The sequence below is a fragment of the Alligator sinensis genome, unplaced genomic scaffold, assembly GCF_000455745.1.
Source record: "Alligator sinensis unplaced genomic scaffold, ASM45574v1 scaffold746_1, whole genome shotgun sequence".
NCBI classification, from domain to species: domain Eukaryota; kingdom Metazoa; phylum Chordata; order Crocodylia; family Alligatoridae; genus Alligator; species Alligator sinensis.
The window spans coordinates 2,920,789-2,946,103 of record NW_005841959.1 but is presented as its reverse complement, the minus strand read 5'-3'; the positions used below and the strand labels follow the sequence as shown (position 1 = coordinate 2,946,103).

At 41.5% G+C, this 25,315-nt stretch overlaps 1 protein-coding gene across 5 annotated transcripts in view; it reads left to right on the top strand.

Annotated features, from left to right (window-relative positions):
* The window catches only part of DMD (dystrophin), a 1,961,037-nt gene that overhangs the window by 360,001 nt on the left and 1,575,721 nt on the right, over positions 1 to 25,315 (top strand). The window contains exon 2 of one of the 5 annotated variants that reach the window (XM_025200211.1): positions 6,979 to 7,106. The exons of the other annotated variants lie outside the window; for them this stretch is intronic. Coding sequence (XP_025055996.1) covers positions 7,077 to 7,106 — 30 coding nt within the window. The 5' untranslated portion in view covers positions 6,979 to 7,076. The remainder of the gene's footprint in view (positions 1 to 6,978; positions 7,107 to 25,315) is intronic. 5 annotated transcript variants of the gene reach the window in all.

Below are 25,315 nucleotides of genomic sequence, written 5' to 3'. Positions count from 1 at the left end.
GCTTTAAAGCAAAAAAATAAAACCACCTGTTCTAGGCACTCCTTGCCTGTTCCTGTATTCTTTTCACACCCGGAAGTCCCATTAACTTTGGTAGGATTTTTGTGCATCCAGGATGGAACCCTCAGAAGTTTACTTTAAGAAAATAATGAGAATAGTGAAGATCACTTGTTGCATCACGGATGAATCATAAGAAGAACTTTCCTTTCACATTCTTCAGTTTTCACTGTTAAAATGTATTAATGAAAATATTACTTTTAAGACAGGGTAGTAAAATATTACAATACAGAAAATAAAGATGTCATAACTAGAAAAGAAATATAAAATGAATGGAGACATTTTAAAACTAACAATTCTTTCTTCTCTTTCATGTAACGTTACAGAAGAATGTGTTGTAGTTCAAATGGAGTAATTAGAGCAGGGCTATTCTATCCAGCTCACAAGGCCCCTAAAAATTTTAGAACATATTTATCTTCTCCTGGCTGCCTGTCAAAGATGATAGGAGACCGGGGCAGTAGGATGTCCCACATGCACACCCCCCTTGCACTGCCATACATGCAGACCCCCATAGCTACACCCCCTCAAACAGCCCAGTCCCCCTCCCCCACACATCCCCCACAAACCCCATACCCACCCATACCCCACATATCCACACACACCCACATGCTCCCTCACCCCACCCCCAAACCTATCCACCCCCAAACACATTGACACCCTCTTCCTCACCCCACACCTACACACCCACAGCCCACCACAAACCTATACCCACCCTCCACAATATACACAAGTAAGATTTCATTTTAAACTATTATATACAATCATCTCTATGTATGCTAGACAAACACATGTAAACCAGACAAACACATGTAAACCAGAACAAAAATATGCTTTGAAATAAAATTAATGAATGTGTAAGATGTTCACTTTTTAGAATATAATTTGCTATTTTTCTGGTTCTGAGATGGCAAAACCTCTTGATGAAAGACGTATGTCTGGGGGCAAGGGGAGGGACTTCTGGTGGCAAAGGTCAGGGGTTAGATGGCAGGACTTCTGATCACAAGATGGCGACCAGGGGCAGGGCACCTGTAATGGGGCGGTGCAACCCATGTAGCCCTCAACAGCTTGCCAAAACTTGGTAAGCAGCCCTCTGCCCGAAATAATTGTCTGCCCCTAAACTAGAGGAAATTTACTACCACAGAGTAACAGTCTGCAAAAGTATAGAGAAGAATATTCTGGCATTGAAACAGTCCATTAGCGGGAATGACTGAAAGGATTTTTAAAATAAATGTTAGAGCCTTTACTCTGCAAAGGAATAAGCTCATTCTTAACTTTACTCAGAGGCCCCTGTCAGATGTGCAATTCAAGTTGCCATGGGATCTGATGCAATGGTTCACACCACATGGCAGGAAGTATGATTGTGGGGTAGAGGATCAGATCACACTGTGTCTTATTGCTGGTGTAGAGGGAGTCTGAGATCCTGATTCTAGGCTCCCCTTGCACTAAAAAGTAGTAAGTTCCCACTTGTGGAAGCCCTGTCAGCTGATGAGTCTGTCAGTTATGGGGGAATACCATGTACCACCAAGCCTGGGAGCCCCCAGCTCCCACCCTTAACTGGGCTTCCAGCCTAGACACATTCAATTAATGGCACAATAGGAACCAGCCACAAAATCATTACACACATTTTGTGTAATAACTTTGGGCTTATTCCTTCTTTTACCATGCTGTTAATTCCATTAACATGTGGCTAGGAACTTCTTAAATGTGGTTAGCTGGTTAATCAAGTCTTAAGTGGAATGTGCTCCAGGGGCCAAAGAGTCTAAGAGTCATTGACTTTGGTGGGATTCAAGTAAAGTATTTCTGTAGGTATTCTGTTGGATTTGGGACCTGGATTAGCAGAGAATAATTCTAATGCTCTTAAATGAGATTTCCAAATTAAACAACAATGGAGGAAGTACTTATGAAGTATTGTTATCCCTCAGAAAATTGTAAATTGATATGAACTTGTTCAAGTATGGGATTAGAGTAGGAGTTTGTGGCCCACATCAGTTTATCATCATTAATTAAAACATGTTGCTTGTTCTTAGTAGGGGCAGCAGTCTGAAATATTAGTTATATCAATACTGCAAGAATGCTCTTTTTTACTAGCTATTAAAGTATGATATAAGATATTTAACTTCAAACAAAAGCAAATTCTTAGCCTTCATTTATAATTTAAGTGTGGATGGAAATCTGTCAGATGGCATTGAGCCAAGGACTCATTGTAGATTTCACAGGTGTCTGAATTCAGCTTTGTGACCCAGTTTGTGAATACTGCATGCTCTTACCCGGGAAGCAAAGTCACTCTGTGACTAATAGCATTTTGCAGAAAGAAGTATGAGAGATGACAGAAATGCCAAGTGTGTGTGCAATGTGCATATGTTAGGTAGCATTGAACAGTAATAATAAAAAAAGCAGTTCTTAGAGATTGAGGTTTCAAAACCAAGGGAAACTAAAGGAAGTCTGTGGGATTCAGTCTTTTTGCAGTGACTTTGTGTAAGTTTCTGGTTGAACTCACAGTTGCTTAACAAGATAAAATGTTACTGAACTAAAAAAAAAAAACTGTAATAGGGAACTAGGGGGACTGTGTTAGTTGAAGGGAGTACAGCAAGTAAGCTGGCTGTGTAGGACTGCAGCAGAGGAGCACAGGCTAGCTTTAAAGTAAAGGGGAAACTGGTGTGGGGCTAGGGCATCACATGACATGAAGGGGCATGGCCTAGAGGCATGTAAGCCCAGGGCCTGAGCCAGAAGCTCATGCTGCAGGGAGAGGAGGTCCTGAGAAACCTGGCTACAGGAAACTAGACTGATTGACACTCAAGCTACCCATAAGAGTGAGACCAAGACAGCTAAGGGGGAGCAGCATTGACCCACAGTAGGAGAGAACTGTAGTGAGAAGTAGTTTGCTTATATTTCCATTATGCTTAAATTTAATAATGGAGGGCCAGGGTGTGGCTAGATGGGTGGCTACAGGGCCTGAGAGACACCCAACCTGGAGGTCCTTTACCAAGGTTGGAGACCCCAGGCGTGGAGCGGCACACAAGCAGCTACAAGGGGTTGCTGCAAGAGACCAGGGCCAGGGACCAAGAACCCAGGATGGGGAGACAAGAGCTAGAGGCCAAGAAGTTGAAATCTAGGACAGTGGAGCTGGGTTGGGGAGTGGGGGCCACAGCTAGAGGAAAGGGGCTAAAGCCAGGCAGGTGGAAGCCCCAGAAAAAATTGAGGCCAGCCCCCGTCTCCCCAAATCTACCGAATACCGAGTGGGTAACATGGGTGTGGCTACGGGGAGGATGGATACTATGATTCTAGCCCCTAAGACACAACTGGAGCTGTCTTAATGGGGAAACCCATCCCATAGATTTTGGGGCAAAGAAGCCCCAAGGACTGAACACAGAGGAAAGGCACCCAGGGAAAGGCCACCCTGGCCGCTTAAGGCAGAATCCCCAGTTAAAAGACCTTAAGACCAAGTTGTGACAGGTGAGATGTACAGGTAAGATGAAAGAGGTGAGGGAGGCTGGGGAGCACAGGCAGGTGGGTCTGACCACTAGGGAGCATCAGGCAGATTACCCAAGTCTGTCACACCAATTTATTTTAAATAAATGTACTATACAATGTTGATAGTTAGGTGTGCAGTACTGCATTTTGCATTGGAATGTTGATTTTATGAAATCTCAGGTCCCCAAATCATTGGTGTTATTAAAATGTCTCCCAGATCATTGGAAAATAATCTTGCATGGTAGATGAAAAAAAAGTGTTGGTTTAATAAAAGGATACTGTATTAGTGGTAAGTGATACAAGCACTTAAGCATGGAAATAAATGTACTTACATGAGTAATCATACTGACTTAAGGGAATTGCCTAGAAGGGTAGGGAAGTTGAGTGTATCTTTATGACTGTTGCTGGCTATTCACCATAAGAAGATTTTTATTCATATAGGTTAAGTGTTGCTTTTTTTTTTTTTTTTTAAATAATCTACTCTCTTTTTCCACTTAATAAAATCTTAATTATATGCCACTGCCAATTTTATATTTGACCTACACCTGAGAGCTGGTTTTTTTTCTTTAATGTCTTAAAATTGCAGATTTAGCAAATGTCAGAGTCAGCCTTACCCAAAATGTCACTATGGCACAATCCTAATGATGCTTGGTGCATCTCAAGTGCTGCACTTTTATACAAACTACATTTTCCCCTTTAGCTCATTGTTGTTTGTATTACCTTTTAGCAGAACTTCAAAAATATGCTTTTAAGCTTATAGACTATATTTTAAGAAGCTTGAGATTCAAGCTCTGTTTTCCTAATAACAGAATTATTTGTGAGCTGCCAGAAATTCAGTAATCATTTCCAAATTGAGCTTTTATGGGTATTAAGTAATTATAAACTTGTTCTTGAGTTTACTTTCTTACAGGTGGAAAGATAATGTTTGATGTGCAAAAGATAAAAGCCAAGACACAAAGACCTTGTTGGCACTAAGGACACTGACAGATGTGGAAAAACAAAACAAAACTGTGCCTTACCAGAAGAGGAACTGTGTCAGTTTGACTTGGCTCCCCAGCTTCTGTATAGATCATGCATTTCCATGGGACTTTTTAGTGCTTTTATCTAATAGCTGATTCAATTTAATTGGGTTTTTTCCATGTCTGTCAGCAGACTAAGATAATGTTGCTGTTTTGCTGTATCAGTATTAGAAACTATGCTAACTAGATGCGCTTACCTAACTCAACCACACTGAAGAATAGTGTTAAAAAATTCATAGTAAAAAAATGGAATACCATATTTTCTCGCATATCACACATAGGCAGATAAGACACAGACCTTGTTTCTGGAAGGGAGAATGTCAAAGCGAAAACAAAACAAACTCCCTCCCCCTAAAATAACTCCCATTTTTTGAGCAAGATAGCTTAGAGCTGGCTTTTTCTCCTAAATAAAAAGGTTTGCAAAATGGTTGCTGTTTTCCTTGACCAGAGAGCAGCAGGGGTAAAGACTAGTTTTAACTTTTTTTTACAAGCTGTCAGTAATTTTGGCTGCTCAGCCAAATACTGTTGCTGATTCAGTAGTGACTAAAGGTTTAGCACTGAAGTCCACCCCTGTTGACTGTGGGCTGAGATAAGCTGCAGACATTTTTCAGTACAGCCTATCCTTGCTTCTATTCCTTCATGCCTCTGTCCTAGAAGAGAAAAACAGCCTCCTTTGCAAAGATGAATGTGCTATGTGAGTAAATGCAGTAGTCACATAAGTGCTGTAGTCACAATCCAAACATTGCATATTGATCATCTCCAATTACTTCAATTGCAGTTGCACACTCGGGAGTTAGCACAATTAGGGCCTTCATTATGAGCAAACTATGTTTACACGTCTATTGTTTGTTGAGGCCGGCATTTCCTTGACTTTTGAAAACTGAGCTACCTGTAAGGAGATTACAAAACAAACAAAAGAACCCAAGCAAGAGTGCAAGCAAACACAACTAGAACCTGCTTTCTTTCTTCAGACCTTGAGAAGGGGAAACCCAGCTCTGTGTCTCCTTCAGCACCCCAGCCTCCTCTCCTCCCTGGCGCTATGCTCTCCTAGGGGCTTTTAAACATCTTTGTTGCTCCATCCTCATTTACAGCTGACTCCTACCCTTCAAGCCAGGCAGGCTATTAGCTGCTAACCACCTGCCATTGGATTTCAGCCCCTGAAAGCTGAGTAGCTTCTTACAAGTCCTCTCAACTTGCCCCATGACCCTTAGTCTTTCCTATAGTTTTTGAGCCTCTAACATTAAAAATAGTTAACATTTTACTTTTAAAAATATATGCTTTAGTATCTTTTAGGCATCTCACATCTCAGAGGTATTGTTCCAGGCTCCCTGCAAATTCAGGCAGATGCCTTTGACTGTGTGTACCATGTTTGATGATTTATTTGCAAACATAACAGAGATTTACTTTTTAAACAAACATTGAGATTTTATTCCTTACTACTTTTCATAAAGAGGTATGTCCCATATTTTGAAAATGCTGGTGCAGTCATTCTATCTATATATAAAATCATATCTTAAACAGTAATTGCATCTCCAGAAAATAAAATACTCAAAGTTCAGCTTCATCATATAACTGTTAAGCAAACTTTTTTGTGAAAAAAATCTAAGTCCAGAATGACTATTTTGACTAGGTTCTGAGTTAAGTCTGATCTGCTCCATAATACAGACTTTTTGATCATATGATGATTATGTTTTGTTTTTGTGTTTAAGGCTCTGGAATTTCTACTAGGGAGAAGTTGGTATAAATATATTTTTTTCTTTTATTGTAGAAGGTTTCTTTTTTGACGTAATTCAAAGGAAATGTTTACACAAATTGAAAGTTTTAGCTGCATGGATTTTTGTATGCCTCTTTCCATCTTTTACATTCAAAGTAGCCTATATTTTAGTACCTTGTAGGATGCAAATAACAGGAGTCCTCTTAAATCAAACATAATTTGTTTGGTTCTAATTGAAAGAACACAGTGAAAAATATTTTTTGTATACCTTCTATTGCAAATGTCTGGAATGTTTCACACTATATCATCATTAAATTGAAAATAATTTTACAAAGAACCTCATGTTGCTAGGTGATACCATATTGGTGAAAAAAACAGGGCATCTGCTGTTGAAACAGGGTAAGGAAGAAAAGTGATGGTACAGTAATCGTACAGTACTTACAGTAATCTTACTGCTATTTGAACCAACATCTAGAAAAGTAAATTTGAATGAAAAATATTGTTTTATAATTTTAATATGGCTAGAGATCGGGAAGAGACAACAATTAGTTGCTCATTGAAAGGAGTCAGAATGTACTGGCATTTCATAATTTCTTTTCATGATTGTGGATGAAGCTTGGGGAGGGAGGGCGCTGGCATCATTTAAAAAAGGATGCAGGGCATGTCACATATCTAAAGATAATCCCCCTTCCAACTCCTCCTTTCCTGATTTTCTTACAGAGACCAAGAAATAGCTGCATATACATCTTAACTGAGATCTGTAATTCATTCTTTGGCTGAAATAATCTCCCTTGCATATCTTTGGAAGGATCAGTCAGATGTGTACTGAACAGGAATATTTCTCTTTTGTAAGTGTGAAAAAAATGGGGAAAAATACCAATTTTTTTACCTGCAATTGTATGTATACCTTCTAGTCCTACTTCATTACCTGGATATGCTCCTTCCAGCACTTTGTCTATCAGGTACATGTTACAAGCTGTGAAACTCCTAGTAGTTTACTAAAATAACTAATTAAAGTATTACAGCTATTAGGCACGCAAAATTATTTGTGTGTGCGGAACAACATTTTGCACTCTCCAATGTTAGGACAGCCTAGGGATACCACATGGATCTGTTGTATTTATGTTGTTGATCAGAGCCTAAAAGGAAAGGAAGCGTAGATGGAGACATGGATTTTAAATGGCAGACCACCACGTTGTCAATATAGTACCTTCCCTATGTTATTATTTATTTGCACACTCTCATTTATGTACTAGTCATTAACTGGATCTGTGTGACATGATAGGTTTTACATCATATAACCAGTAATGCAGGCTTGGCTCTATTAGCCCACGCTGTTGGAGTTGGTCCACTCCAGAATACTTTTGGCTTTCTTTTCTGTGAGCATACAGTATAGAAAGGCTTTAGACTGTACCTCTGCTTACAAAGTCCCCCTTAGTTGTTACTGACTAACAAGATCCACCAATTATATCCCAGGCCTTGCTCTAACTTCTCTCTGAAAGCTCAGGAATCATCTGCAAGTTGCAATGAAGTAAATATTTCCATATTATTTCCTAAACCTTAAGTTCCTATTTCTAACTTTTACCTAAAACTACCTCTATCATGCTTCAAGGAAAATTAATCCCTTAGGAAGAAAGTTAGAAAAAAAATCCTTCTTGATCCTAAAACAAATAATTGGTCAGCTCCCAGCTTCCAGGAAACTCAGCTTGCCAATGTCCCAAGTACAGGGTAAAATAATAGGGAGATAATAGTGGCAAGATTACTTTCAGATGCTTGGAAAGACATTCGGTTCCACCAAGCCTCCTTTTCATACTGAGATTTTTAATGGGAAATAAGATACACCCTCGCCCCCAAATGTATTTTCCACTCATATCTTCTGAATTATGAGTTGTCAGGAAGAGGTCCAGTATGCATCTGAACACCACCTTCTCCCCTGCCTTCCCTAAGAACCATAAACGTTAGTGATGCTATCTATCTCCTCTCCTCTGCACCCTGTCCACTGCACCCCCATTTGTTTTTCTAACCAAACCATGCTAAGGGTAGGAGGGACATTAATATAAGCCTGATTTATTAAAAAATATCTATACATCTTTTAAATGCTAGTGACTAACTGCTGGGTGGGGATGGCAGGTGGTCAGAAAGATGGAATTATCTGAATAGAATTTGAGTTTCTTAGAATGACAATTATATACTGTACTGTAGGCTTGTTTTTATCAATACTCCCACTGGAGGAAGAAAAGCAATGTTATTTGAATATTTTTTCCCTTATTTATCTGGCAGTTAGAGGGTTGGTTCCTAATCTCAGATAAACTCTACATGTGAAAGAAAATTTGCCTCTAGGAATTTTTTAGAAAAAAAGAGGTGGGAAAAAAATAGTGTGTGGAGATTTTACTGCTATTGGGGAACTCTTACATGTGAAATTAGTATATCAGGTTACTTAACTGACTTAGTGAACCTGACAACAATAACTATTAGTGTTGTTTGATTTCGAACTTTTTGTTGGGAAGGAAATTATTCACTTGGTGAAAGAAAGAGGCAAGATACATTTACAGAAGAACACTTTGAAACAGAGATATTAGATGGCAAAACCAGCCCTTAGCTTAAATCTTTAGAAATTTTTGAGAAAAAAGCTGTATTCCATTTCCCAGGCAGTTTGACTGACTGTGCAGAGTGCTTCAGGAAATGTAGTCAATATTTGTAAATTTAGAAAGCTACAATTAAACACCTAATTTTCTACATAAGGCATGTAGGTAACAGTTAGATTTTTCTTCAGAACTGCTGAGCACCTACAACTGCCATTGATTTTTGGATTATGTGTTTTTAATCAACCTTAGTCTTTAAAAATATTATAGTCTTATAAAATAAAAATAACATTAAAACAAAGGAGCATTCTATCCATTATACCGTTTACCTAACAACTTCAAAGGGATATTTGAGTTTTCATGAGAGAGCTCATATAGCAGTTTGAATACATTAAGTGCTATACAAATGCTAAACATTAAGAATCGTATTCCCTGTTGTGAGAAGATTCACAAAAATAGTGCCCTAACACTTAACCTAATATAAAACAAATAGTGCATATCTGATTCCAGACAGATCAAAATAGATTTGATATTATCAGAGTGATATTATTCAGTATTTAGTGATCCCCAAGGAGCAATGGCAGTAAAGCACCATCACTAATGGTTTTGTTCTCAAGTTCAATGCAGAAAAGGTTTTATTATGAGAAATGTTGCCTTGGGCAACTTTACATTGCTCACTGCTTACGGTCTTCTGTACTCTGCTTCCAGAGCATTCAGCTCAACTATTCACTTACATTATACCTCTATTTTTCGGGGAGACTCTTGCTGTTCCTGGCTCAGGTGGCCATGTAGTTGCAAGATTCATAGGACTTAGAAGAACTGAAGTCCAAGCACTCCCTCACTGTGCAGAGGTCATAGAGATCCTTCACCACTGCAACATTAGAACAGTTTCTGTCTCCTGGGCTCCTAGATTTTCATTTTCACAGACACTTTGTTTTGCCTTTCTTCTGGCCCACTTTTAAAACCATGATTCAGTTAATGGGACTAGAACAAATAGGCATAGCAAAATAAAAAAATAATCCAGGTATATTTGGTCCTCTCCATGGACCAAGATCTTGTGTGGTAGAGAGGCTTGTGTCCCAATGAACCTCAGGGCTATGTTGCCTGAAGTCTCACAATTCTGGCAGAGGCACTAATGGCAAGTAGGCCTGAGGGAAAGTTCCAGGCAAATCACTGTTTAAAACCCCAAGTCCTCAATGGCAGAGGAGATGGAAGATGTCATGATCTCAGTAGCTGTAAACATAGAAGAAGGCTGCAACACAATGAAGGTCTCCTGTTGTCTACAGTTCTCACTTGCCACTGGGCTGAGATCTCTACCTTGTCAAGACCATGTAGTTGCTGTTTCCATGCATCAGCTTCCTCATGTTACACCAAGTCATACTCAGGCTTCTAACACAGGAAAAAACATTCTCTCCTGTATCAACCTCCAAAAGCCCTGTGGCAGTGGATGAGTGGTGACAGAGACAGGGATAGTGAATATAGCCATCTCCAGCCATGAATCTGCATACAGGTGGTAGTACCCTGATGGTTGCCTTGCTGAGATGAGAAAGGGATGCAATTTGGCAGCCGTTTCTGCGACTGAACAGTCCTGTTCAGGATCCCCTCTGCTCACCCCATGTGGGAAAAGGGCTTGAAAAGGCACCTTAATTCTAGGCTGTTTTATCTACTCCTAGCTGGATAGACTTATCCAGTGGGATCACTCTTTCTGTCGTCAAAAATATCATAAGAAGACAATGATTTTTGCAACACAAAACATTCATACCTTGATGGATAACAAAGACAACAAATGACCAGAAATAATTGCCATTGTCTCCAGAAAACTTTATATAACATCAACATTGCAGCTTTGCATGGGACAAGATGACTGGATGGGGGCATCCACTCCAATGTCATCCTTCTCCTGAGCAAATGCACAGAGCATATTCTTGTCATCATGAACACCATCTTCAGACACAGTGACAAATACAAGACCACCTGGAGTCACCCTTGCTCTAAGCACTGGCACTTTCTTGACTATTTTATTGTTCGAGCCTGTGATTGAATAGATGTACATGTCATGTGAGCCATGTAAGGAGCTTATGACTACTGAACAGATAGCCATCTTGTCAGGTCCATTATTAACATCCAACTCACTCTGAAACACTGAAAACAGCTAAAAGCGGTGCAAAGGACTCTCAACACCAAATCTCTTCAATACCCAAAGGTCTGCAAGGTATCCAACAGTGCCTCCATGGAAAACTGTCTGCCCTGTCCACAAATGAAGGCAACATTGAGGAACTCTGGAAGGGGTTTAAAGAAAACACCCATATAGCCTGTGCTGAATGCATTGACTATACCACCCATTGACACCAAGACTAGTTTGATAAGAGTGACACCAAGATCCAAGCCCTCGTTGACTAGAAGAGAAAGGTTTATTCTTTGGTAATATAGCATCAGGATTACATTTCAGAAGAAGAAGGAGATGTATCAGTTCCTCAAAGCCAAAGCTTAAAGGAGGATCTGGGAAATCAAAAATCAGTGGTGGCACAATAAAGTTGAAGAGATTCATCTGCATGCTGACAAAAATTACATGCATAGCTTTTTCCAGGCAGTGATGGCCATCCACAGCCAAGCTTTCCACAGTCTTCCACATTTCTGCAATCACAGGATAGTTCAAAGCTCCTCAAAGATAATGAATCTACCCAAGCTAGGTGGAAAGAGCACTTTGAGGCACTTCTGAACTATGAGTCCACTATGGTAAATACCACCATCAAATCCTTCCCCCAGTACCATGAAAGGGTATGCCTCACTAACCATTCTATCCTAGAAGAGGTATGGCATGACATGAAAGAAACCAAGAAAAACAAGGCTACTGGACTGGATGGCATACCTGCTGAAATCTATAAGGCTGGTAGTGAGAAACTGGTATTGAGACTCCACATATTTATTCTGTGCATTTGGAACAACAAAGAGATCCCTAGGGACATGAAGAATATCAACACCATGACTATCTTCAGGAAAGGAGATAAGTCTCTGTGTGTGAACAATTGAGGTATCTCCCTCCTTTTCACAGCAGAAAAAATGTTTGTCTTCATACTCCCAAACCATCTTCCACCTCTTGCTGAGGCAGTCCTCCCAGAATCTGTGTGGTTTCAGGTAGAGGTGTGTGAAGCAGGCCCTATTCAATTCAGATTTAGCCCAAATCAGGTACAGTGATTCAATTCGTTGATTCAGATCACTGTCCCTGTTTTGATTCAGCCAAATCCGAATCTGAACATTCAATGCTGATTCAGAGAATCAGTGATTTGGCCATAGACACAGCTTTAAAAGTTTTTTCTACATACCTTGAGGCAGCAGGCGTGGCTCATGATCACTGCGATGCTGGGGCTCATGGAGCATCTCACAGGAGTGCAGGGGATCCTCCACATGCTCGGCAGCAAACCCACAAGTGGACCAGAAGTGCTTCTCGTCCACTTCCAGGTCTGCCAGGGGAGCTCCTCCTCTCCCCCACACCTCCCTGGCTCAGCGATCAGCCACGGTGGGACCCTGGGTGTCCCCCCCCAGACCCAGGAGGCATGAATTGCCAAGCCAGGGGGATATGACAGGGTCCCCCCAGTGCACTCTCCGGCAGACCTGGAAGTGGACCAGAAGTGCTTCTGGTCCCCTTCTGGGTCTGCTACTGAGCATGCTGGGGAGCCCCCCATGCTTCTGTGGGACATTCCATGTGCCCCAGCATCACAGCATTCATGAGCCCCTGCTACCTAGAGGTATGTAGAAAAAAACATTTAAAGCTGTGTCTATGTCTGAATCTCTGAATCTTTCCAAATCTTTCTGAATCGATTCAGAGGGTTCCGATTTGATTCGGAGAAATAAAAGGGTCCTCTGATTCGATTCAGATTCAGAAATTTGGCCATCAAATCAGGCTGAATCTCTGGCAAATCGAATTAGGGCCTGAAGCTTTGCACAGCCCTAGTTTCAGGCTATCCTGTGGCATAATTTACATGATCTTTGTTGTCTGCCAGGTCCAAGAAAATTGTCAGAAACACCAGGACCTGTATGTGACCTTCATTGCCCTCACTAAGGGTTTTGATTCCATCTATCCCAAAGCCCTGTGGAAAGTACTAGCCAGATTTGAATATCCCAAAAAGTACATCAAGGATCTGAGGCTTCTCCACAGGCAGATAACTATGACCATTCTATGTAGCAGATCGGAGACAGATCCATTTGTCATCCAAGCTGGGGTCAAGCAAGTATGTGTCATCACCTCAATTCTGTTCTCCATTTTTTTGACAGTCATCCTGGTTCTCATTAAAGACCATCTTCTTTCTAGAATTTACATTAAATACCAAATGGATGGTGGGCACTTCAATCTGAGACATCTCCCTCAATGACCAAAGTACTCAAAATAACTATCCTTGACCTTCAATATGCTGACAACTGTACCAACCTTGTATATACTGAGGGAAACCTCCAGACCACGCTGGAACTTTTTGGAGAAGTCTACTGAATTTTTGGGGCTCTCTCTCAAAATTAGAAGACTAAAGTTTTCTATCAGCCTGTCACAGGTCATAAGTGTGACCCCTCTCCCCAAATTACTATTGAGGCAAAGACTCTGGTGGTAGTCACGCACTTCCCCTACCTCGGTAATCACCTCACTCAGAGAATGAAAATTGAGGAGATCCAGCATAGGATCTGTCACACAAATGTCTCCTTTGGGGAATTGCTTCATTGTGTCTTTATTCATCAAGATCTCCAGAAGGATACCTAGATCCAGGTCTACAGTGCAGTCATCACCCCCATTCTCCTCTATGGATGTGAAACATGGGTGACCTACCATCATCTTCTTGAGCCTAGATAGGCATCATCAGTGATGCCTCTGGAAAATCCTCCACTTCAAATAGGAAGATTGCTGCACTAGCACCAGCATCCTTGCTGAAGCCAATATTATCAGCATTGATTCAGTGTTCTTCAAGCACCAACTTCACTGGGCTGGTCATTGCTTGCAGATGCCTGACTCTTTACTCTCAAGACAAGTGCTCTACTCCCAGGTTAGTAATGGCCTGAGCATTTGCAGTGCCCAAAGGAAACACTACAAGGGCACATTGAAGGCATACCTCAAGAAAATGGATGCCAGTGTCAAGACTTGGGAGGAACTTGTTTGCCACTGACTCCAATGGCACCACAACTTCAGCCAAGTGGCTGCCCATTTTGAGGTAAAATGTCTCACAGGAAGAAAGAAAAGGAAAGAAACCCTGGCCTATGGGGAACCACCCTCCCATGGAAAGACCTGCAACTTCTGACAATGGGTCTGTGGCTCAAGGATGGGACTCTTAAGTCACCTCTAGATCCATCAATGAACTGTGATAGAGATCATCCTCAAATTGAGGGATTGCCATTGATGCTATTTGGTATTGATTTTAAATTACCCAGTTAGACCCTTAATCACATCCACTAGGAAATCAGAGAAAAGGCAAACTATTAGTAGACGCATTTAAAACTTCCCTGGAAGACAACAAAACTAGTGTTTTTCTTTTTGTTCGTTTGTTGGTTTTATTTACAGCGCATTCTCATTTTAGTATCTCTTGTTTCAGAACTTTCAGGGATTATTGCTAGTTTCATGTATTTAGAAGGTACTTCGGAGTAAAACAGCATAGCACCCTACCACATGAGAAAAAATGTTTTTGAAAATATAAAAGAAAAATACTCTTGCTTTTTGCTCACTCGCTTATGCTCTGTACTTAATACTAGTAGTTAATATGTAATCACTAATATAGTAATTAATACATTACTATATTAATAGTAATATAATTAGTATTTATTATAAAAGTAATTTTCAGCTGCTATATATTTTGTTAACATTAACTTGATGAGTTTTTACTTGTACACAGAAGTATTTGTACCCAAGTCTCTGAAGCATCTAACAGTAGTCAAATGACCCGAGTCAAATGAGATGTTGGTTATAATGAATGTTGTATTATAATGGTTTTTGGTCTTCATACTTAGCCACTTAGCTAGATTTGTTTGACACATTGTGACCACACATATGCACACACAGTCCTCCCCACACCCTGCAGCTCATGGTTAATACCAGTATACAAATTCTAAAGGGTTTTAAAGTGATCACAATTAGGCAGCTGAAATTAAAAATAGAAGGTAGAGTTTTACCTTATTTACAATTGATAGGCCTGGAAGGGACTTTGAAGTTTGTCTAGTTCAAGCCATTCCACATCTTGAGGATTTCTACTTTATCCTGTGTAGGTGGTACTCTAATCTCTTTTTGAAACCTCCACAGTTTCCCTCAGCAGCTTGTTCCATTCTCCTATTGTTCTTAGCTACTTTTCTTTTCATCTTTTCCATAAGATTGAACTAAATCTTGTTTGTCTTAATGTAAGCTGATTCATAATTGGCTTTTAGATTTTTTAAAAATTCCTTTTAAAAGTGTTTAGAATTTTAAAAATATATATTTTTCTATGTTTACATTTTCCCTGCTTGTTATTAGCATAAAGATTCACGTATTTTCAAAAACTTGAGCCAAATCACTTTTGTGCTAAGCAATCTTGCAAGATTTATGTTATGGAATTCACAATCAAATAAAGACTGATGGCTTAAGGTCACTTAATCTAAGAAAAGTTATATTAGACCGAGAGGAACTTAAAACATACCAAGCTTACAATCATCAACGTTGCAAAAAGCTTTGTTCATTTTCGGAAAGTGTTTAACGTACGCCTCATCATTATCCAGGATGTCTAGCTCAAGAAAGGCCCCAGCTTGGTCTTCTCATCCAGGCCCAGAAATTTCCTGGTGGGTCTGCTCAGAGTCCTCTGAAGTTGCTCTCAAGTACATGGTGCTTGAAAGTTGGCTTCTGGGTTTGGGCCCAGAGTGTGCTGTCAGGCCTGGGTTCACATTTTGTAGGTAGGGAATGTTTAGGCCCAGCTTTCTATCAGCTAACCCATTAAGACCCTAATTTAATACAAACCTTAAGTTTATGTCTAGTTAACTTTAACAATAACATCAACAGTTGTATTGGAATAGGGGATGTCTGTTGTTATTTGTCCTTTGAATTCAAAGATGACCATGACATCACTGGTTGGTTTGGTGTCTATGAGCACATGGGTGGTTGATCAGGACAATTTGTGTTTTGAGCCGTCTGTGGCACACTGAGCAAGAGATGCAACTTGTGCAGGCCGGGAGCGACCCGAACCCTTTTTCGTGCTGCACGTGGGCTGTGGCCAGCAGCCTGGGCACACTGGGTCGGAGAGGGAAGGCCGTCGAGCTGGAATTAGGCACAGACGCGTAGCGGTAGTTTAAAAGATTGTTTACTTACACCGAGATGGCAGTGGTGCAGGCTGAAAACTTGCTTAAGTTGCGGTTACAGACAGGAAAGAAGAGAGGCAGACAAGAGTTCTAGACTCGTGAACTCTAGCCCAATCCGGCTGAAGGCTCTGAACATGCGAGCCCGTCATGTCAGCTGAAGAAAGTACTCGTCCGGAAGAGCTCTGAATAAACTCACACGAAGTTTGCTAGGCTCCGTGGGTCCTTCTGCTCACTCATCCACACGAAGTTTGCTAGGCTCCGTGGGTCCAGTTCTTTTGCGCGCGGGAAGGGATACGTCTAGGAATCTATCGGCGACGGGGAGAGGCTAGAGGTTGATCAGACCTCTGTTGCCTGCTTTAAATGCACCGGGTCCATAAGGATCCGCAGCGCTTAGAGATCTTCACACAGCGTGAAGTCTCCTCCTCCCTTGTTCGTGGAGTCCTCCAACTTGGGCGGAAACCACTCAAGCCTCTTATACGGCTAGCAAGCCAATCACTAGCTGCCACGTGCGAATAATTTAGAACCGGCCAATAATGGGACTCGAATTAGCATACAAATGGCGGGAACTCTTTGCAACGAGCATTTCTGTGCTGCAACAAAGAAATGCACCCTGCAAAGAAAGCTTCAAATTGGCAGGAAATTCTCCCTTGCACCGGGGTTCTCTTTTGCAGCAGAAAACTCCACCGTGCAAGGAAGCTGCAATTTAGCGGGGACAATTTAGCAGTGCCGAAGCACACACAAACAAAAATCACACCCTTTGGGTTGTGACACAACTTTGGGTTGCTTGGCCAACAGTGGACAAGCTGCTGTTATAAGATTTACGCTGCTTATGTTTCTGCTCTGTATCAGCAGTTCTCCACTCATAAATTGTAGCTCCAGTATGGATGAGGCTTTACCAGGTGGAATGATCATGAGCAAGATCTTCCTGAGACTTTGGGTCAATGTTGAAACATTTCAAGGATGACTGAAGGCAGTCCTTGAAACATTTCTTCCGGACTTCCTGAGTGTGATTTCTCTCTGTTAGCTTGCCCTAGGAGATCGTTTTTGGCATTCGCACATCTGACATCCTGGTGACATGGCCTGTCCATCTTATCTGTGATTTCATCAACAGAGTGTGGATGCTTGGAATACCTGCCCATGTGGGAACCTCAGTGTCTGGGACCCTGTCTTGATATCTTATCCTCATCAGTTTCCTCAGGCAGTCCATCTGAAAGTGGTTTAGCTTGATAGCATGGTTTCTGTACACCATCAAGGTTTTGCATGCATACATGAGGTTTGGCAACATAATGGCTTTGTAGACCTTCAGTTTTGTTTGCTTACTGATGCCTCTGTGCTCCCACATATTTGTATGTAGTCTGCTGAAGGTCATGCTTGCTTTGGCAAGTTTGGCATTGGTTTAATCATCTACGTGAACTGCACATGGCAGTGTACTGCAGAGATAGGTGAACTTGTCCACTGCCTGGAGCATTTGGTCATTCACTGTGATGGTAGGCTCTAGTAAGGCTTTCCTCGTGTAGGCTGGTGCATCACTTTTGTCTTCTTAATGTTGATTGTGAAGCCAAAATTGTCACAAGCTAAAGAGAAATGATCCATACTCTGCTGTGTGTCACACTCAGATTTGGCATTCAGGGAACAGTCATCAGCAAACAGAAGATCACGAACAGTCGCTCCTGTCATAACCCAAAGGTATGATTTTGTGTGTGCTTCGGCACTAGAATTATTCCCGCTAAATTGCAACTTCGTTGCACGGTGGAGTTTTCTGCTGCAGAAGAGAAATGCACGGTGCAAAGGAGTTCCCACCACCCGCATGCAAATTTGTTCTCCGCTATTGGCTAGTTCTAAATTATTCCCCCCTTGCGGGCAAAGCCGTATAAGAGGCTTGAGTGGTTTCCGCCCAAGCTGAAGAGGACTCCACATCCATCTCGTGGGGACTCTGGGTACACAGCAGGGTAATAGAAACCCTGTGTGAGATTCAGAGGAGTTTGGCAACCTGATCCACCGCCCACCTCTTTCCGTCTTTGAGCGATAATATTTTTAAGACGTATCTACGAGGTTTCTATTTTGGTGTCGCGCTTGTCCAGGGCATCCGGAGCTCTGTTTCCGTGGAGCCTAGCAAACTCCATGTGATTGTTCGTGTCGTTTTGTTTTTAACTGCAACCCAAGCAAGTTTTCCAGCCTGCACCGCAACCATCTTTGGTGTAAGTAAACAATCTTTAAATCTACCATTACGAGTCCCTGCCTAATTCTGGCGTGTCGCCCGTTCTCTCCGACCCCGCGTGCCCGGGCTGCTGGCCACAGTCTGCGCAGAGCACAAAAAAGGGCCCGGATCACACCCGGATCGCACATGGCGACTAGGATGGGATACGGCCCGCACAGCTTCCTGTAATTTTGTCTTCACCTGTAGTTTCCTCAAATTGAAGAGCTTGTCATCAGTCTAGTATCTGATGTCAATCCCAGTGTCACATTCAGGAAAGGTATCTGTACGCATGGCAGACAACATCATACTGAAAAGGTTTGGGGCCAACACATAGCCCTGCTTGACTCCATTGGTAACTGGGAATGGTTCAGATGACTCACTATCATCCACAATACTAGCAAGCATGCCATCATGGAATTTCTAGACAATTGCAATGAATTTCTCTGGGCAACCAAATTTTGCCACTTAATTAGGCACTTAATGAAAGCATGTTCTTCGTTGATCTAAACTCTTCAGCCACATGGAAGCACTGTACTTTAAGAAATGATTTAAATGATGAGATAATCTAGCATGCAAGAAAACTCATAGAAAACATTGTGTTGTTTGTTTTTTGGGTTTTTTTTTTCCTCTTTGTGAGAGAGAATAATTTTGGAGGGCAATTTAAGTGCATAATGCCTTCTGCAGAGCTTTTATTCAGCTCTGTTCTTTGGCTGTTCTATTTAAGAGGGGGCAAAGAAAGGAAGGCTCCCAAATGTCCCAAATCCCCAACCAAGAAGTTGTATGGTCCTTAGTACAGTTCCCTTCAGTTTCCCTTCTGCATCCATGTATTTGCTTATCCAATATAACTCAAGTTATAACCTAATTAGAGATTCATCCTGCAAATGCTAAATTAGAAGCCTTGTGATATACAACTGCTGCTGGACCACCCAAGGAGCAGAATATATACTGGACTATGCTGCATAGCACAGTTTGGTCCTTGCCTCCCCTGCTTCCCTGCCCAGTTTCATGCAGAAGTAAATTAATAACTCACTAACAACTCTTGTTTTCCTCAACAGGGCTTTTAAAACAATCACAAAATCTTTTCAAGTGTTCTCAGCAAAATCAATGCTTTGACATAGATTTTTTTGGTGATAAATTAGGAGAGAGTCAACATATGACACATCCAACTTAAATCTACATTGCTTCTATTTGGGGAAAAATTACATAAATACTACAACCAATAAAAAAACATTATTTAATGGTGGCAAACCATCTGGAAAACTAATTAGAAGAAATGGCAATGCATAATATGGGAAACACAATTCTTTCATTAATGGTTTCATCTGTCTTGCACACTGATTCTTTTCACTTAGTATTTGGTAGTTTTGTGTTTCTTTTGTTTTTCTTGAACTAATGTATGATAGGCTTGAGAAAATAAAAGCAGATATTAAACCCAAAGGATAAAATAGAAGCTGGCTAAAATATATTGCAAAGATGTCATATCTCATAAAATAGGATTTATGCATGGATATAAGTAAATACAATACAGTGCTTAGTTTGCACTTGATATTCACCAACAGAGAGGATTTGTGTGTTTGTACCTGTATAAATATAATCTGTTTTTGATCTATTTATCTGGATTTATAATGCAAACGGATGCTCACATAACTGGTCATTTGATTTTTCTTTGACATCCAAATGCCTACAAAATAAAGAATCTGGAGCCAAGCATATGAAGCATTCTATGTGGAAGCAGCAAAACAGTTCACAAATTTATGATCAAAACTAAATGTTTTAACATTCCCTAAACTAATGATTTTTTTTTTGGCTTGAATGAACATTATACCACATCTACCTAAGCCACCATTATGTTCTGTGAGCCGATGTTCAAATGTTTTGTGCTTCCATTCTGTTTTCATGGCTGGGCACTTTGACTGGGCTACATCTCCTGTGGTAAAGAGCAGCAGTTAGCAACTTTGTTTAGCAGTGAACTGAAAAGACCCAGTTTGGGTCTGAAGTGTGCCAGGGTTATGACTTGACTACTGTCCTTGCTGCTGCTTCTCCCCACTGGCCCAGCCACAGTGTGAACAAAACCCTCTTTACCAGAATGCTGCCAAACTCTCCTGGCTCTGAGGGCTGGATCCATTGGTTCCACAGGCTGCATTTAGGCCACAGGCTATAGGTTGACAACTCCCGATTGAGGGTATTAGCATGAGGCATGTAACACTCCCAAGGCACCGCAGAAGTGCATGTTGATCTTTTAATGTCAAACCATTCAAGAGAGGACCTTTTGATTGGGCTTGACAAACCAGCCTAACCCCAAATAAAACATTTGCAAGTTACTGTTTATTTGTTTGAAGATTTCTGAACAAAAAGTTAAAATTTTCATGGAGTACTTTTAATTTTTTTTTCTTTTTTTGGTTTTTGTTAAAAATTTCCACAGAAAAATGGTTTTATTTCTGACTGGCTCTACCCAAAACTCTTAGGCAGGCACTGCCATACAAATTATAGATGACTCCTATATTGTGTTTGTGGTGAGAGATTCCAGGGAACAATCAGGCCTGTGTTTTCTGCACTAGTTTAGTTTGCATATACATTTGAAAATACTTCTTAAGTGGAGCCCAATAAACTGACTTAGTCTGATACTCAATGGCTGTTTGCAAATGTTAAAAAAAACAAACCCAAATGGCACTTCACTTTAAACTCAGTGCATTCCCATGCTGAGCCCAGCACATGCCCAAAGGATGCTTGAACCTGGCTCTGCAACATGTATATAGATCAGGCAGTTTAGTGGTACTTTTTTGGTGCTTTTATCTAGTAGCTGATTGAATCCGCTTTAGCTAAAAAAGCCAAAAAACCTCAGTGAAGGACCCAAGCTATACAGATGCTGGAGAGCTGGGTTGAAATAATGTGTTGCTTCTTCTAGTAAAGCACTGTTTGTTTTTTTCAATGTCTGCAGATAGCCAATGTGTGATGGATAAAGCCTGCTTCCACCCCCCTAACAAACCACATGAAATGTATTATAGACTAATATTCAAGCTTTGGGCTAAAACTGAATGGTGCTTGTGCCTGTCTCCGCTCGATGATTTGTTCCCGCGCTTTGCCCAGGCTGCTGATCTTGTTCTCCAAGGAACCTCGTGTAGACCCCGGAGGTTTCCTCGATTACCTTCAGGGTATCCCCCAAACTCACCTGCCATGACTTGGGATGGTCCTTCAGTGAAGAGGGTCCCCTTTGAGGACGCCTCCAGAGTTGTCACGTGTCCTGGCGGATGTCCATGGGGCTCCAACCTCCCCTACACCCTGGTCATACGCCAACCTTCAAGATGAGCCTCAGGATCTTTTGCGGCTCTCCCCTGTTGATGTTTTCCTCAGTTCCTACATGTCCTACCTTGTGGATGGGTGCCTCGGGCTCTGGCACCTCGGCATTTGGGATTTCCCCTTTTGACACCTTGCGCTTTCTACGGTGGATGCCGTTGGTCATCACTGCATTCTCACATGGTCTTTTATCTTTAAATGGGGTCTCTACTTCCCCAACCTGTTATGGTGTGCTAAGCTAACCTGCTCTAGACAGGGAACTAAAATAGATCAGACAGAGAAAGAAAAACACAAACGGTACCCTCACCACCATAAAACCCCATGCCCTGGGAACAACGCAAAGTGACAGGAAAAGGAACTAAAGACAAGACTGCAAGGGAAACAAGATAAAGGGAAAAAGAAAAGAGAAGAGGAGCAACCACGGGGAGAGTCCTGTGCTCCCCTTGCTCCTAATGCCCCTAGACTAGCGCATCCCCTGGGTCAGGGCCCGCACCTTCACCCCAGCTGGGGTTTCTCTCATCCCCTCCAGGACCTGCCTCTGCCCTGGGGTTGCGGCACCCACCACCTCCAATGGGAGCTCCCTCGCCAGCTCTTGCTGTCGCCACCACCGGCCTCTCTGCAGGTTCCTCTGGCATCCGCCAGTCTTCTCCGGCGCAGGGCTCTCACAGCTCTTGCTGCCACCGCTGCTCCCAGCCTCCCTGCCGGCCCTTTTGATCCACGGTAGTTTTCCCCAGTGTGGGGATCGCTTGCAGCTTCTGTTGCTGCTGCTGGCCTCCCTGCCAGCTCCTTTGATCCCTGCCAGTCTTCTCCGGTGTGGAGATCCCTTGCAGCTCCTGCTGCTGCCGCCACTGCCAACTACAGCATCTGGACATGCTCCGCCCGGCGGTTCCCCACCACTCATCCGGCACTCAGCATCCTTGTTTCTGCACTCTCGGGGCCGATTTTTATCTTCACCAGGTAACGATGACGTCACCCGGCTCCAGCTGGGGATGGGCGTGGCTAATAGACTGCTTGGGCGGTTTTCCCTGGCATGCCTCCTCGCTTCTCTGGGCCCCTGCAACAAGTATGTTTTTTTCTTCTTTTACTTCTGTCTGGGGTCTGTCTCTGAACAAGGCTTCCCCCTTGCCCGATCCTGCATCCCTGGGACAGTGCTATCTCTTTACTTATGAGATGCATATTGTAAGTCTGTATTTTATACTTTATTTCAATGGCCTAACAGGTTTTTTTTTTCATCTGCTACAAGTCAAAACTTTACAAAAAAACCCCATGTACTATATTGTGTTATGTCTAGGATTCTCACTCTCCTTTTTCTTTTTTAAATCGCATATCTTAAGTAATCATCCCTTTGGAGATCCAAGGGAATATGATGTCAACTGGCCATGGCTCATAGCAAGTTAGCTTTAATTATTTAAAAATAATGCATGACTCTTACATTATACATAATCATTGCATGGGCTTAACATGATACTGTCCTTTGTGGGATAAAGGTATAATAGTTCAGTTAAAGTGAAATTCAGCTTCAGAAACTCCCTGTCCCATCCCCCCAAAAATTAAAAAACAAATATTGTAAAAAGACAGTGATTGATATATTAACCTAAGTAAGTATTCAAGAATTGAAGAACATTGAAGAATATACGTTATCTGTATTAGGATTTCTACCAAAATGTTGCATGATGTATAAGATTTTTATTAATTATTTGAATGTAAATTATATCTGGGAAACTGCATTTGTTTTGTAACTTATCATATTTACCCCAATCCAAGAAGACTTCAAATTTAAGACAACCCCCATAACTTCACATTTAAGGCAATGCCTCATAACTATATATTCATATATGTGCTATAATTTTCCATGTCTTGGATTTGAGTATATATGGTAATTAGTAAAAACAAGTGTGGTTTTCTGTGCTTATACACAATAAACTGAAGTTTAGAGGTTTATTGTGAAATCTGGGAACAGCATTCATTCTAGATGTTGAGAATGCAATTTTTCTCTTCACTGAAGAAAATGGGAGAAAACTCAAGCCTTTTCATGTTGTTGGTTCAATACTCTGTGATTGAACTTAGTGCTGGGCAGAGAGACCCTTTTGTGCTGACAGTGGCTAACTGAAGTTTCAAGAAACCTGATGAAGACCAGAAAAATAGGAAATACATGTATCATGAGAAATGACCATCAGATATATTGTAGTTCCTACTTCTGGATATGGGGAAAATCAACAGAAAAAATATTTGAGAGCTTTTCTAATACTATAATAGACTTGAGAGGGACCAAGAGAGGAGTTTGAATGTAAAAGTATAAAAACTAAAGGCCTGAGATTTTATTGGTGGAACTGAAGGACTTTAAATAAAATAAACTTCTAGGCTAGGGACAGACATTACACATAAACCAGTTTACATGATAAGAAACTGGTTTAAACTTGTAACAAAACAGGTGATCAGTGCACAAAAACCAATTTGAGAATGGCTGAACCAGTTCCCCCTGGTTCAATGTAGTATTGGACTTAACTGATTTGGGTCAAACCGGTTTATGCAATGTCTGTCCCAGATCCCTTGCTGGTTTATGATAAATCAGACTACGCCAGCATCCTGGCATGCTCGTTGGGCTGGGCAGGACTCTCTGCTCCACAGCAGAGCTGGCCCCTCCCCTCTGCTCCCTGGCTGTAGCTCTGGCACAGACTGTGGGCTGCTCTCCTCCCTCCTCCTCACCACTCCCTGCTAAGCAGGAATTCCCCCCTCCCCTCTGCCTTGCTGAGGACATGTCTGTGTATTAGCTAGCAGACCACATGCTGGGTATAGTCTGTGCTGAATCAACAGGTAGCTGGTAATGTTCCCCTGTTTTTTTCTTACTGGGGTGGTAAACACCGAGTTAGAGGGTGATAAACACTGTTATCAATTCTCTGCTGGGCTAATCACAGCATCCTGCTGGGGTCTGGCCATGCCCCTCTCAGCTCAGTACTGTACAAGGGAAGGAGGGCTGCTCTAGCACCCCCCAGCTTCTAGCCTGAGCCATTGCAGGCATTTCTGTGATGCCTGTGAAGTTACAAACCAGTTCACTCTAGCCAGGTTACACTAACCTGCAAATATTGAACCAATTCAGGCTCAGGCTTTTTGAATGCATGCCCCTAGCCTTAATGTAGACCAGTGTCTAGAGAGGCAGAAGCCCGCATTCTCTTAATGAAGATTGGGTAGGAGATGGGTAGGAAACATCTGGGGATTTCTTTAAATAATTGCAAAATGACTGAAAAATGCAACATAACTGTTGAATATCTTTTTAAAACAAATGCATGTAATTTTGGGGTGTAATGATAATTCTTATCTTTGATATGGTGAATATATGAACTAGTTCTTTAAACCCTCCCATTGAGTTAAGTAGTACTATATTCAATTTTGTAAGTAGAGTTGGAGGATGACTTGACTGCAGCCATACAACTGGCCTATGGCAGAAGTAAGGAGAAAAGATCTGAAGCTAGTTCAGTGAACTGTGCTTACGTAGTCTATATAAGTACATCAATACATCTCAGTAGAGATCTCCATTTATGCACCAATTTTTCTTTGAAAAGAAGGAAACTTATGTGGTCCTGTTTCAGTGAGATGTGATGGGAAACACTAAGTTCCCTTTTGAATTTTTATCTCATTCAGTTTTGGGAATCTGCATAAATGCTGTGTGTTTTGTAATGATGTTAAAGCAAAT